The sequence below is a fragment of the Phoca vitulina genome, unplaced genomic scaffold (genome assembly GCF_004348235.1).
Source record: "Phoca vitulina isolate PV1807 unplaced genomic scaffold, GSC_HSeal_1.0 scaffold10, whole genome shotgun sequence".
In the NCBI taxonomy this organism is placed as follows: domain Eukaryota; kingdom Metazoa; phylum Chordata; class Mammalia; order Carnivora; family Phocidae; genus Phoca; species Phoca vitulina.
Genome location: NW_022589713.1, coordinates 16,868,209 through 16,884,163, shown reverse-complemented (window position 1 = coordinate 16,884,163; position 15,955 = coordinate 16,868,209). Strand labels below are relative to the sequence as shown.

At 43.3% G+C, this 15,955-nt stretch overlaps 1 protein-coding gene across 1 annotated transcript in view; it reads left to right on the top strand.

Moving 5' to 3' along the window:
• Positions 1-15,955, top strand: part of CLSTN2 (calsyntenin 2) — a 611,775-nt gene that overhangs the window by 450,122 nt on the left and 145,698 nt on the right. The window contains exon 3 of the mRNA XM_032408591.1: positions 15,427-15,622. Coding sequence (XP_032264482.1) covers positions 15,427-15,622 — 196 coding nt within the window. The remainder of the gene's footprint in view (positions 1-15,426; positions 15,623-15,955) is intronic.

The window sequence follows — 15,955 nt, the reverse complement described above, 5'->3', positions numbered from 1 at the left end:
TAGAATTATGGGCTGATAGATTTTTTTTTCCTTTTCGTCCCTTCAAGATGTTGTTCCCCTGTCTTATAGCTTCCATGGTTTGTGACCAGTTAGCAGTCATTCAAATTATTGTTTCCTGTATATAATGCCACTTTCTTGTGGCTGCTTTCTCTTCCTCTTCAGCTTTAATGTACACAGCTATAGTTTCATCCATATTTATTCCTCTTGGGATTTATTGGCTTTTTGAGTGCATAAATATATGTCTTTCACCAAATTTGGAAAGTTTTCCGCCATTATTTATCTGAATATTATTTTTGCCTCATTCTCCCTCTCCTCTCTTTTTGGGACTCCAAAGACCTATTATATAAGACTTTTTGATAGCAAATTATAGGTCCCTGAGGTTATATTTTTCTTCAATATTTTTTCTCTTTCTATGTCAGATTTCTCACAAGTCGTCAAAGCTCTGTTTATCTCCATGCAGTCTTTGTTTTCTCTCTTCTTCAAATTGGATACTTTTTTTTTTTTTTTTAAAGATTTTATTTATTTATTTGACAGAGTGAGACACAGAGAGAGAGGGAACACAAGTGGGGGAGTGGGAGAGGGAGAAGCAGGCTCCCCGCAGAGCAGGGAGCCCGATGTGAGACTTGATCCCAGGACCCTGGGATCATGACCTGAGCCGAAGGCAGTCGCTTAACCAACTGAGCCACCCAGGCGCCCAAAATTGGATACTTTTATATTGATTTTGCACACATTCACTCATCTATTCTATCATCTCCATCCTGCCCTGAAGTCCATCCAGTGAATATTTTATTTCAAATATTATCTTTTAATTATAGAATTTGTACTTGATTCTTTTTTCTATGTTGTATTTGTCTGATGAGATTTACATTTTTCATTCATTATAAGCATATTTTCTTTTATAGCCTTGAGCGTACTTACAAAAATGAATAATATACTTGTTTGAAAATACAAATACCTGAGTTATCTTAGGGTTGGGCCCTGTTGTCTTTGCCCTTGGGAAAGGGTCACATTTTCCTGACTCCTCATAAGTCAATGAAGGTTAGATTATATCCGGGATATTTTGCATGTTATGCTGAGATGACACTGGATTGTCATATTCCTTCAAGAACTGTTGATGTTTTGTTTGAACAGGCAATTAACTTAGTTTAACTCAAACTATAAACCCTTCTTTGCCTGCTGTGGGCAGCAGTTCAGGTCTCAGCGCAGATGGCTTTCAGTCTGTCCTCCACATGCACAATTCTGGGGCCAGCCAGACACTTGGGTATTTCAACATAGAGTTTGGGCTTCCCCTTTCCTGGCTCACTCCTCTCCAGGAGCCCTCCCTCATCCTCTAGCAGCCCTGTCCATCTGGCCAGAAAGACAATAGGCTTGCTATCAGAGTGTCAGCCCCCTTGTCCCACCAGGGCTGCAACTGCCCTCAGGGCAAAGAATCAGGACAGAAAACTCGTGAATACACTTAGTAATACTGAACTGTACACTCAGAAAGGGTTAAGACGGTACATTTTATGTTATGTGAATTTTATCACAATTTAAAAAAATTATTAAAAATCCGAGAACTCACCCATTTTTAGTAGCTTTTTCTACTCCCCTTCCAAAACCTGTTTACTTTTAGTCACTCTCCAGGCTTTAGGTATTTGAAGGGGGAGCTATTTTTCCAGGGTTGTTGGTACTGTGAGAGAGTCAGGGTGTTAGGAGCCGGCCCATCCACATCAGAAGCAGAATTCCTTAGGTCCCTTACTTGTGCCTTTTACAACCCCAAGTTTGCTGTCCTCCCAGTTTCAGGGAAACAAACACAGTGCATTACATTTTCTGTGAGTTTGAATTATTCTAATTAGAAAAAAATGTAAGAAGAATATTGACATCATATGACCCGACATGCAATATATAATTATTATTTTATAAAATTATTATTTTACTATTAATATAGTACTGATGTAATATTATTAAATTCATTTTATAAAAATAAAATTTTCTTCATAAAGAATGATACATGAATTATAAACTCAAATCCTATTGCCAGAGCCTTCTACCTTAGCTAATAAATATTAAAAGCCATTTATCAGTACATACATCTGAATTTCTGTAAGTGACCAATGTGCTATTATTTAAATATGCAATATCATTAGAATTCCAAAGTATTTTCTGTTTTATAATAAAAACTATCCAAAGCATTAAGAGGCCATGCTAATTCAAGGCCTGACAATCAGCACTCTGGGAACTTGACTAAATTTGGCTTAGTCATCTGAAGAAGGCCAAATGAGCTGTTGTTTTAAGAGGAAACATTACTGTAAATATTAGGAATAATGCTGAGAAATAAAAATCAGCATTAAAGCAGAACAATTCTACAATTACTGTAGGATGCATCCTCTGTACATTACATTTATTTCTATGGGAAAATTAGCTTTAATGATGTATCCTATTAATTATGTAGAGCAAGACTGTCCAACAGAAATATAATTCCAGCCACATACATAATTATTTATTTTCTAGTAGCCGCATTAAACAAGTAAAAAGTAAAAAGAAACAGGTGAAATTGATTTCAATAATCTGTTATATGCCCAAAATATCCAATATTATAATTTTGATATGCTATCAAATAGAAAATTATTAGTGAGAAATTTTTCATAAAAAAGGTTTTCAAATCTGAAGTGTATTTTACATTTATAAGACATCTCAATTTGGACTCTGAATTTTCATTGGAAATATTTGGTCTGTATGTAGATTTCATAATTTATGGTTGAAAAAACTGATTCACATACCCAAACATACTTAAAAGTTTTTGAGTAACTGAATTGAGCAACTGTTCTTTAATGAACAATTCAAATGATAAAAATTAAATAAAATTTAAAATCCAGCTTTTCAGTCACACTAGCCACATATCCAGTATTCAAGGGCCATACTGTGGCTAGTGGCTTCCACCCTGAAAAATGTGGAGTAGCGCATTCAAGAAGGTGTCCTTCGAAGGGAAACTTGCATTCTGTGCCTATCCAAGTTCCTAAAGACACTGTAGATGAGAAAAATTCAGAATGAATTACAGAAAAAAATAAATTTTAAAAAATTGGGTGGAAGCAAACAAAGCCTTCAGGTTTGATTGGGTTAGAGCTTCTGACTGGTTCAATGTTGAGGCTGTATGTGAGACCCCAGTTTTGACACTGAGAAAAAGGAGACAGGAAGAGATTCCAAAGATTTTACCTGTCAGTATGCTCTATACCCATTCTATTTTAATATTAGTCTTCAGGTCTTCCTCTGGTTAATTGAGGAGTTTATAATATTCAGTCTTTGTATCTTGAAAACTCATTAGCACTCATTAATTATTTGGTCCTCACAATCCCAGATTTCAAGATATGCTACAAAGCTATAGTAATTAAAACAGTAGGGTACTGGCACAAAAGTAGACACATAGATCAATGGAACAGAACAGAGAGCCCAGAAATAAATCCATGCTTATATGGTCAATTAATCTTCAACAAAGGAGGCAAGAATATATAATGGGGAAAAGACCGTGTCTTTGATAAATGGTTCTGGGAAAACTGGACAGCTACATGCAAAAGAATGAAAAGAATGAAACTGGACACACACAAAAATAAACTCAACATGGTTTAAAGATCTAAATATGAGACCTGAAATCATAAAACTCCTAGAAGAAAACGTAGTAATTTCTTTGAGATCGGCCATAGAAACATTTTTCTAAATATGTCTCCTTAGGCAAGGGAAACAAAAGCAAAAATAAACTACAGGGAGTACATCAAAATAAAAACCTTTTGCACAGTTAAGAAAACTATCAACAAAACTAAAAGGCAACCTACTGAGTGGGAGAAGATATTTGCAAATGACATATCCGATAAAGGGTTAGTATCCAAAATATATAAAGAATTTATACAACTCAATACCAAAACAAACCAACAAATAATCTGATTAAAAAATGGGCAGGAGACCTGAATAGACATTTCTCCAAAGAAGATATGCACATGGCCAACAGACACATGAAAAATTGCTCAACATCGCTCATCATCAGGGAAATGCAAATCAAAACCACAATGAGGTATCACCTCACACCTGCCAGAATGGCTAAAATCAAAAACACAAAAAACAGCAAGTGTTAGCAAGGATGTGGAGAAAAAAGAACCCTCGTGCGCTGTTAGTGGAAGTGAAAATTGGTACAGCCATGATGGAAAACAGTATGGAGATTCTTCAAAAAATTAAAAATAGAATTACCCTATGATCCAGTAATTCTACTACTGGGTATTTACCTAAAGAAAACAAAAATACTAATTCCAGAAAAAAATATCTATCTGCTCCCCTATGTTATGGCAGCATTATTTACAATAGCCAAGTTATGGAAGCAACCCAAGTGTCAATCAATAGATAAATGGATAAAGAAAATGATATATAGGGGTGCCTAGATGGCTCGGTCAGTTAAGTGTCTGCCTTCGGCTCAGGGTCCTGAGATGGAGCCCCGCATGGGGCTCCCTGCTCAGCAGGGAGTCTGCTTCTCCCTCTCCCTCTGCCCCTCCCCCTGCTCATACTTTCTCTCTCTTTCTCTCTCAAATAAATAAATAAAATCTTTAAAAAATTTTAAAAAAGAAAATGTGATATATATATATATATATAATGGAATATTATTCAGCCATAAAAAAGAATGAGATCTTGCCATTTGGAACATGGGTGGATCTGGAGGGTAAAATGCTAAGTGAAATCAGTCAGAAAAAGACAAATACCATATGATTTGATACACATGTGGAATTTAAGAAACAAACAAACAAAGGAAAAAAAGACAAAAAACAGACTCTGGGTGGGGGATGGGTGAGATAGATAAAGGGGATCAAGTATACACTTATTATGATGAGCACTGAGTAATGTATGGAAATGTTGACTCACTATATTGTACACCTGAAACTAATATAACACTATATGTTAACTATACTTCAATTAAAAAAAAGAAAAAAAATTTTGGTTCTATGGATAGCTCCTATTTCTGAAATCATGAGCCCTGACTCTGATTGTAAGAGTCGTAGGCTTCTGGACACCTCAGCATCTCCTAAGATTCCCTACCTGCAGGAGGTAGATGCTTACAAAAACTTTGTTGATGGAGATAATTGGAGAATGGTAGAGGGCCATTATATATGCATAGGACTTTTCCATTCTCCAGGTACTTCAACATCCATTATTTCCCCTTTATAAAGGCCAAGTAGGAGTTAGCTGAGGTAGATTCCAGGTAATGACTGTGGAGTGGGTCTGACTGAACTGAACCCAACAGCTGTGGGCAAACACAATCCCTTCATTTTTAAATAAGACTCTCCACTGTCTTTGACAGTCCCCCATTCCTGCTTGGCAGTGAGGAATGTGTCTCTTCCCATCTGGTAATTGCATCCATGTCAGTAATTTTTGAGACACTGGAGTTTTAAAACATTCTTGGCAAACATTAAAAATCCAGCCATGATGAACTCAGTCACTATCCTATTCAGTGTGGTTTCCTTGCTCCCTCCCTTCTCCCTTCTGACCTCAACTGTGGATACCTGGGGATCAACCAGCAAGGTCAGCAGGAGGGCGGGGAGTCGCTCCCACCAGCGAGGGCACAAGGGTGGGACTAGGAAGGAGTTGTCTCATCTACCAGGCACGGACCTGTGCTACCCTACTGCTAGGAACAGAAGCCCGGAAATGCTATTATAAAAAGGAGGGCCTGATGGTGTCTCTAGGCAGGGTCTTGTCCCAGCAGAGATGTTTAGGCTAAAATTCAGTCCTCCTGGCAGCAACAGCACTCCTCTGTGGTAGCTACATGACAGCAAACAACTGCATCTGGAAGGATTTAGGGGTGAGATTGACTGACCATCATGCTTTGTGTTCTCACCACGCCCAGAGTAGACACCTGTTACAGCCTTTGAGTACTTTATTGCACTTAACTCTTTGTACGTCTGCCTCCTTTTCCTGTCTTCAAACACAGAGCTAGTCTCTGGTTCATCCAGATCTTCAGCTGCTGGCCAGGCAGGTCAGCACATAAAGAGATGCAGGTTGTTTTCACCGTAGACCCAAGTAAGTGCCAGGTCCTTCGTAAATGCTCAATTAATGTGAGCTGCAGTGAATTTTATAAATTATTATTCACTCCATTTCTGTTTATTATGCACGTCTAGGGAAGGTTTGCTGAGTGAATGATGAATATAGCACATGTTTGTACCTGGAGTCCTTCAACTCCAGACTGTTGGGCACCAGGCAGAGCAAATGACTGCCTGACATCTCTTCAAGTTCTACTTGACCTAACTGTGATTAGCTGACCCAGGGGGACTTCTCCAAGTCTCTCAGCTTATATATTACTTGTATCATTTTTTCACTCAACAAACATTGCCAAAGAAGGAAAAATGCATTGTCTTCTTTGGTCTTCATAAATTTTCCAAAAGGAGGGGGATTTTGATTTCAGAACATAGGAAAATGACTTTTTCAAATTTATTTTTATTTACTTATTATTTTTTTATTTGAAAGAGAGAGAGCAAGCAGGGGGAGTGGCAGAGGGAGAGGGAGAAGCAGGCTCCCCACTGAGCAGGGACCCCGGGATAACGACCTAAGCCGAAGGCAGACAGTTAACCGACTGAGCCACCCAGGCGCCCTGGAAAATGACTTTTTAAATAAAAGAATATGTTTTATATTGCTGAATACTAAGTAGACAGAAAGCTATAAATGGTGACACCTCCCCTCCCCCTGACTTCGGTGTCTAATAGAAATAAAGTAAGTCGTCAATATGCATTTAGCTACTTGCAGGCTTGAAAGCAGGATTTATTATTATCGCAATAATAAAAAGCAGATAGACCTTCACACTTCCCAGAGTGCTTACGCATTTCGTGTGTCAGCACAGCCTCGTGGCACTTTCAGGATTTGGTGTGGTCATATCCTCAGTTGTAATGAAGAGGAATTTAGGAACCAGCCAAGGTCACACAGCTGAGAAGAAGAGAGCCGGGACCCCAACCAAGGTCATCTGCCTGCCACCAGACACATGAGGGAGCAGCAAAAGCAATGATCCATCAAACCTTTCCCTTTTGCTTTCTACTTTGGGACATTTTAAGTTTTTATCAGGAGCAAGAGGGCTTAAAATCAACTCTTTCTTTTAAGGTATAGATTTATTTCTCAGTTCAACTCTAACTTGATATTCCGGACATGATTGCCTCTTGATGTGATTAGTATTTATCCTTTCCCATTTTATTATACTTAAAGTGACTGCAGATGGCTCCAGGTAGCGGGGTAGAGTACACTTTACTCATCGTACCCTCCCCTCCAGCCCTCTGGCAGCGCTGTCAGTGGTCACAGTCTGCCAGTGTGCATGCTGGAGCACACGGCATGCAGCGGACAGCAGGTGGGATCATCCTCCTGCTGCAGGCACCTTGCCAATCTGGAGGAGAAGCCTTTACAAGATCTATCATTTTCCTCAGGTCTGGGGCCACGGGCCTAGCCTGGTGCTAGCTCCACCAGAAGACTAGCTGCATGCTTCGGGTAGAGTGTTTCTCAAGGGGGCACTATCACCATTTTGGGTGAGATGGTTCTTGCTGGACTAAGACTGGCCTGCTCAGAGCAGGATGCTTAGCACTCTTGACTCTTGCCCAATAACGGCCGCTAGCGACCTCCAGCTGCTGCGGCAAGCAAAATCAAGGAGGCAAACAGTGCCCACCCACCCCAAAAACCCGACCTGTGAAGCAGTACTGGCCTGGATGAGATTTTGCAGACATGGGATATAGTCGCTGACAAAAGTTCAGGAAACCAAGTGTATGTAAGCCGTGGCTCGTGGGTACAAGGTGGGTCATGGAGCAGACAGGTTTTGAACGATTCCAAATATTTTTGCTGATGAAATTGTCTCCACATTCAGCCTCTTCACTTCTCAAACATGAACAGGGAGTTTGCCAGAGGTGTGTGACTTTTCTTCAATATCATGACAGGGTTAAGAGCTAACATTTATGTAGGACTTAACTTCATAGCAAGCACTATTAAGTGTTCTACATGTGTTAACTCATTTAATCCTCCCAACAACCAAAATTGCAATGAGGTGGCTATGACTGATATCATCCCATTTTACAGATGAGGAAACAGGCACAGAGAGGTAAGTGACTTGCCCAAGGTCACACAGGTAATTAACCAGAGAGGTAGGATTCGAGTCCAGCCTCTCTGGCTCCAGAGCCAGATTGTAACCATCCATGTTTGGATGAAGATCTGGAAATGAGATTTCTTGCCCCCCAACATTCAGCTACATAGGTGAGCTCACTACAAAGGCTTCAGCTGTGAGATAAAAAACATGTTGTGTTGCTCTGAGGTTGGGAGTTCTCTGAGAGATGATGGGCTGTGTTTTAAGCATCAGGAATAGGATATGGAATCATGATCTGGGTGGAAAGTGTGCTTGGTAAGTTACAAGAACAGACTTCTCAAGCTTTTTGATCTCATGACCCCTACACTCATAAACATTATTAAGGACCCGCATGAGCTTTTGTCTATGTGGGTTATTTCTATCGATGTTTATTATAGAAGAAAGAAATACTGAGAAACTTTCAAATCCTTATTTTAATTCACTTAAAAACAACAATAATAAATTCATTACATGTTAACATAAATAACATACTTTGACAAAAATATATATATTTTCCAGAGCACCTGGGTGACTCAGTCAGTTAAGCATCTGCCTTCAGCTCAGGTCATGATCCCAGGGTCCTGGGATGGAGTCCCGCATCGGGCTCCCTGCTCAGCAGGGAGTCTGCTTCTCCCTCTCCCTCTGCCTACCACTCCCGCTGCTTGTGCTCTCTTTCCTTCTCTCTCTGTCAAATAAATAAATAAAATCTTATATATATATATTTTTTTTTCCAAAACAAAATAAATTAGTGAGAAGAGTAGCATTGTTTCCAGTTTTGCAATCTCTTCAATGTCTAGCTTCCTAGGAGACAGCTAGAGCTTCATCTGCTTCTTCCTCAGTCTGTTGAGATACGTTGTTTAGAGGAAGTATGTGAAGAAAAAAATATGGCCTCATCTAGGTATGTAGTTGGAAAAGGGAGGAGTATTTTAAAAATCTTTTCAGATAACTATAGATATTCTTCTCTGATAACAATACCTGAACTCCATAAGCAATCGTTTCTTAAAGGTTAGTTATAATAAGGAATCTGAAATCATGTTAATGAACTTATCATATACTGTTATATTAAATTCCACTGGTCTGTCTCGCACTTTGAATGGATCTTTTACCCATCCGTGACTGTGTAATACTATACATTGGTCATTTGGAAGATACTGATTCACTGGCAAGCAGGTCTTTCAAAACTTGACGTATTTCATTATACGGTATCCCACGGTCACATCATTAATATCACTAACCATCTCATCACAAAAGTATTAAATTGTGAAAACTTAATGTAGCAGACACGAGTTTTCCAAAATTGAAAGCTCTAATCTTATCATTGGCAACAAATACTACTGGTTCTTTTCCTTGAAGTGACAGGCTTACTTTACAAAAAAATCTGCCGCACACTGCAGTTTGAATAAACGTAGTTTGTCCGTCAATCATTCTTTCAAGTAAAAAAGGCATTCTATGAAAAAAGGTCCTAGTCCAGCTCCCACGCAACTCACACAAAAGCTTTTCTTAGAGACACACTAGCATACTTTGCTATGCAAGGTGCTTTACGAATGCTTTCCATTTTGTTACGCAGAATATTAAAAAGATGTATACTCGAGGATAGAGATTTAATTAAATTAATACTATTTACGGCATTATTCAAGTCATTCTCAAGTGAAATTGACTTTTTTTTGGACTCCAACTCTACGTGGTAAAGAATGGAGCTAGGTGCTACTAGGGCACCAGCATTTTTTTTTTTTTAAGATTTATTTATTTATTTGAGAGAGAGAGACAGAAATAGTGAGAGAGAGCACAAGTGGGGAGGAGGGGGAGAAACAGGCTCCCGCTGAGCAGGGAGCCTGACCCGGGGCTCGATCCCAGGAGTCTGGGATCATGACCTGAGCCGAAGGCAGACACTTAACTGACTGTGCCACCCAGGTGCCCAGGCACTAGCACTTTTATTCACCATTGCTTTTATACCATCAGTGCAAATATCACCACAGTGAAAAAGTCAAGAAATGTCTTAATGTTAATAGCATGGTAATTTTGACTCTGTGGGGCCCACAGCAGGAGTCTTGGGGATCCCAGCGGTCCACAGATCGCACTTGGAGAACCACTGTCCTACACTGTCACACTCACCCAGTGATAAGCAACAAGAATGAACAAAGAGTGTGCTGGATTCAGAATCAGAGGACCTAAATCAGTCCTTGATCCACTCCTTACTATCAAAGTGACTTTGGATGAACCACTTAATCTGAGACTCAGTGTCCTCATCTGAAAAATGGAATCAACACAACCTATTATTCAAGGGTATTCAAAGTTAGGCACCAAGTACATTCTAAAAATCTATTTCATTCACCCATCAGTTTCATTCATTTCCCCCAGAATCTTATGGGAGGACTTAAGAGACAGCTATGTCAGTGGGGGGTGTTGGGAGGTGCGTTCCTGTGGAAGAGAAGGTAATCGTGAGATAGATAAGGGTGCCGAGGTGGGGAGCCATCATGCCCCACCCCGATACCGCACGAGTCCCTATTCTGGTCTGGCCTCTCAAGGGGGCAGCTGGAGGAGGCCGAGGTCAGCCTCCTGAGACCACGGCCAGTGCGGCTCACAGCCAGAGGCCCGGCAGCCTGGTGCTAGCGCCCTCCCTTCCCTGCAGCCCACTGCTGGCCCGGTATGCCCGCCCGTCTGTGTGCTGCTCTCCTACCCAAGAACGCGTATCAGAGAGCCAGATTTTAGAAGTGATATTTTTATATGGAAACCACCAGTTACCACGATCATTACAAACTTCTACTTTAAGCACATCACCCCCCACACACACACCCCCCCACACACACTGCTATCATTTATCAGTAATAACAAATTCTAGTGGCAGACCTCACAAAAGGTGGAGACAGCCCAGTGAGTCACATACTGACGCTGGGAACTGCAGTTTGAAATATCCTTCCCCCTCAGCACGCCATCCTGGGACCTTTCTTCCGCAGATCCTCTCTCAACTTGTGGTATTCTTAATTTGCTATTTGATGTCATTCTAGGTAAAGACAAATTAAAATGTTAAATTATGAGCATGAATTTTACCATTCATCTTTGTGCTATGCAATGCCAGTTTTAAATGCAAATATAAGAGCAGTTAACTGCTGTGCAGAGTCTCCCAAAATTACAGAATTTACATTTCATAGCTCGTGTATGCATATGTATTTCATTCTTCACCAGAGCAGTGTAAATGCCACACGAGCACAAATGGAACTCAACTGTGTTTATTTTGCTTCTTGATAGGCACACATTTTATCCACACTCTCTGCCCTAGGCTTACTGGTAAGAAGGACAGCCCCAGACACAAGGAACCAGAGGCTGTCCTTGCTGTCCTCTTCTTCTCTGCCATTTCCAGTATAATCGATTGACTACTACAGGGAAGTAACGTGAGTGAAAAAAGATAACACAGGTTCTTTGGTTGGTCATGTGTCTTAAAACACCCCTGCCTTCCTTCTGCATTCAAAACAATTGTGGTTCAAACAGGGAGGGAACCTCTCAGGGTGGTCAGCTCCCTGCTTCCTCAGTCATAGACATCACACACTTAACTTCTCACTCTCAGTCCACTGACCCTCCCACACATCGTGAGCACTCTGGAATTCTGTGCTCACTGGGCATCCCGAGCACTATATGTAAATGGAACAGCAAGAACAATGAATCTATCTCCTCTCCTCACGGACATGCTGCATTGTCCCATCAGAATTCATGTGCGAAACACAAGTTCAAACATAAAATTATTAAGAATTTCAAGATGGGGGGTGCCTGGATGGCTCAAGTCAGTTAAGCGTCTTTCAGCTCAGGTCATGATCCCAGGGTCCTGGGATCAAGTCCTGCATCGGGCTCCCTGCTCAGCGGGAAGCCTGCTTCTCCCTCCCTCTGACTCTCCCCCCTGCTTGTGCTCGCTCCCTCTCATGTTCTCCGTCTCTCTGTCTCTCAAATAAATAAACAAAATCTTAAAAAAAAAAAAAAAAGAATTTCAAGATGGTAACAACAGAGATTTAAACCCAGCTCAGGATCCTCTTAAGCACAGAGCACTATGTGGCTCTTGGGTCACATGCCCATGAAGCTGGCCTTGCCCATGGTCTGTGCTCCTGCCACATGGGCCCTGAAGATCCCTTGGGCGAAGGGCCCTAGGGATCTGCTCCTCTGCCTGAAGCTCACTTGCCTCCCTCCTGGCCTGGGCATGTTCCTCCTCCTCCTCCTGTGATCTATTAGCTCAGCTGTCACATCCTTAGGTAGGCCTCCCTGCCCGGCCGACAGGTCAGAACTTCCTCGGCCCCGTGGAGCTCTCCTTCAATCACGCATCATGGTCACCCTTCTTCATTTAGGGCTGTGCGGATCAGATCGCTCACTGTCCTCCCACTGAACTGCCAGCAGCATATAGGCCGGGACTAGGTCTGGTTTTGCTCCTCAGTGTGGCACCAGGACTGGGCATGTGGTCCCTAATAAATATCCCTGCAGTGAACGAATGAATGAAAAAATGGATGACTGTTTTTGCAGCTGGAGCACAAGTGTCAGATAAAGAGTGGGATAAATGCGCATGGCCTGAATTCTAGTGTTTGTTCCCAAGAGGCTAAATCCTGTCTCAGTCCGAGCTGGTGAGACTCCGTGAGCATCCTATGGCCCTTGTTTACTTGCTGTCTCTTCTAGGTAATGAGTGCTTGACGATAGGCTGTCCTTGCTTCTTAAGGGATCCAAGTCCTTTTCCTTTGTGTCTCCGGGCCCAGCACGGTGCCTGGCGCTTACTTGGCTCTCGGAAAGTTCTGGTCTTATTGAACTGAACTGAGCTGGACTTAGATGAAACGTGTGGCCCTGAGGCTTCCTGTGTCTCTCCCTCCCCCGTGTCTCCTTTTCCTCCGTCCTCTCCTTCCCTCTTGTTAAGGATTTCTGAGTCTTGAGAACCACTTTAGCGGTGATCAAATATTTCTAACAGAAAATTACCCTCATTTATTTTCGGTTTAACTCGACTCTTCAAAGAAAAATGGCCTGATTGGTCCTCTAATCATGTGGTGGTTGGGCACTCCAGAGACTGCCCCAGAACCAGGTTGGGCGCATTGGTTGATAATATTGCCATATTGGCATTGATCTTGGGAATGTAATCACAAGGCAGGTACTTCAGTTCATCCATTCAACCCCAGCCAACTCAGAGCAGAAATTAAACAGGAGAACCAGACCAAACCTGCTGTTCCGCCCTGAGGGGCTGCAGAGCTAACCTTGTCCCAGAGCCGGACAGCGACACCACTGATGCTGAGCAACAGTGGCCGAATGGGACCCGTCCTTCTTGTTAGGCCTGGTCTGCAACCTGCCTGTCTTGTCCATTACTCTGCCCCTACGTCTGAGAAATGGCCAGAAGGGGCTGTAGTGAAAATGGAGTGCCCATAATGAAATTGAGGATCGATGAAATAATAAAAAATAAAAGCCTAGAGGTAAGACGGGTATTGATTGACCATCTCAGAAAACATTGTTAGTAAGAGATCAGGGCATGCTTCCTGTATGTAAAATGAGGGATTTCTCTCCAGAGTGAGACTTGAATGGGAATATAGAATGCTACTGGAAGCGATCCCAGTGCAGCCCCCTTGAAGTTATGGGGCTGCTTACAGAGGGTGCCGTTGCCATGGAGTAGAAGGGGCACGGCTCAGGCGTCAGCCACACCTGGGGCTTCCACCGACTTCAGCTCTGTGACCTGGAGCAGGTGATAACCTCTCTGATTCAGATTCCCTTTCCCTTCCTCCTCCTCCTCTTCCTCCTCTTCCTCCTCCTCCTCCTCCTCCTCCTTCTTCTTTTTAATTTTACAAATTGGGATAACACCCCTGCCTCCAGGTTTGCAGTGAAGATTGAATAAGGTCACCTGGGTGGAGATATGGAGCTCGGTGCCTGGTGCGGAGCAGGGGTACAATCATGTTACCCCTTCTCCCCACGGTGTCAGGAGACTGTTCCTCTTTGAAACAGCTGGCCACGCCTGGACTAGAGGCAAGAAGACACCTGGTTGCCCTCAGAGTGAGGACCCCCTTAAATTGTGCACACTAGGCCCCTCACCCTGGTCCCAGCAGTTGGGGGGGGACAATGTCAGACCAGGGTTGGGGCATCGCAGGGTAGACGCCCTCCCCCTACACCATCTCCTGGGCCATTTTATAGGTGACACAATTGAGACCCAGGGTCAATCTAATTTGACCACAGCAGCAAGTACGTGGTAAACCCAGGATGTGACTCCGGGCCTCTGGCCTCCAAGTCTGTGTTTTACCCCCCAGTAGCCTAGAGCTGAGCTCTTCGCTGCCTGTGGCACATGATGCTCCACACACACCCCACCCCCCGCACCATCAATGGGTGACATGGTCACCCCAACAAGACAGGAAGAGAACGTGTCTCAAGTTTTCAGTCATTCCCAAGGCACTTACTACAGAGCTTACTTGCAGTCAGGGTTCAAGAAATAAATATCCATCAATTGAGAAAAAGATGTTTTCACAGCCTTATAATTTTAATGCAGACAAATAGTTATAATACACATTAACCCAGCTGAGGGGGAGAAATACATTAATTTCACAACATGTTCAGCTCTTTAAGAAGTTAGCTTTTCAGGCTCCACGGGGATCTGGAACTCGCATAGACTCACCCCCACTGTTATGAGAGAAAATTGCAACTGAGTGGTGCCCCTCTCCCCACAGGGAAGAGGTGGGTGGAGAGACGGGGGTAGTGGGAGTGGGGGGAGCTGGCTGCAGCAACGTGGGGTGTTTAAGCCAGGACAGGATAGAGCAGTGCTGCTTATATTTAGTGAGCAAACAAATCACCTCACCAGGGGCCTGGTTAAAAAAAAAACAATGCAGATTCTGATTCAGGAGGGCTGGTGGGCGCCGGGGGTCTGTATTCTTAATAAGTTCCCCAGCAATGCTCTTGCTGCTGGTTCAGAGGGCAAAACACTGTGAAAGCTTTGGCCTTTTCCTCTTTCCTCTGCAGTCATTTATCTTGAGGCTGTGGGCAAAAATCCTTCTTCTCACACTGGGCAGAGGGCAAGTGGGAAAGCTCCTAGGAAAAGCAGCAAACTAGGACAATCAGCCAGCCCCCCACCCCGCCCCAGCACCATGACTCCCCTTTTTCCCTGCCGGATACACTGGATGGGTGACATTTCTATGTGTGAAACACTTCAATTTTACCATCCTTGAAATGAGCATGTTGGGCTGGGTCTCCGGAGGCCTCTTCTTCTAGTTTGACAATTCTTTGTGTGGAGGAAATGGCCTGGAGGTTTTGGGTTTGCAAATCTGGTCCAAGAGAAGTTCTGTCTTCAGTCTGGCAATTCTCAGGATCCCCATTCACTGTCTTCCATCCTTCTGCAGGGGAAATTTGTGCCTTCAGAATCCACGGCCAGGAGCTGCCCTTCGAGGCCGTGGTGCTCAACAAGACGTCAGGAGAGGGCCGGCTGCGTGCCAAGAGCCCCATCGACTGCGAGCTGCAGAAGGAGTACACGTTCATCATCCAGGCCTATGACTGTGGCGCGGGGCCCCGGGAGACGGCCTGGAAGAAGTCGCACAAGTGAGTGGCCCGCAGGGCTCCCTGCACCCCTCCCACCCCCGCCCACACTGCCCCTCAGGTGTGTATACCCGGTGGTCACACCTCGGTCTCCAGCCTGCTCAGCCGCTTCCCTGCGCTCAGGTGTCACTTCCTCCGAGAAGCCTTCCCTGAGTCGGCCCATCCCTGCAGACCTGGCTGGGACCTTTCTCTGGGTTTCTGCCATGCCACACGCTTGTCTCTGTCCCAGAACTTTTTAGTTTGGGTTGGAACTCTCTCCCTTATGGAGTTTGGCTCTGAGCCTCACACGGAGTCAGAGTGGTTAAATTCTTACTGAAAGGAAGAGAGAATGAACAG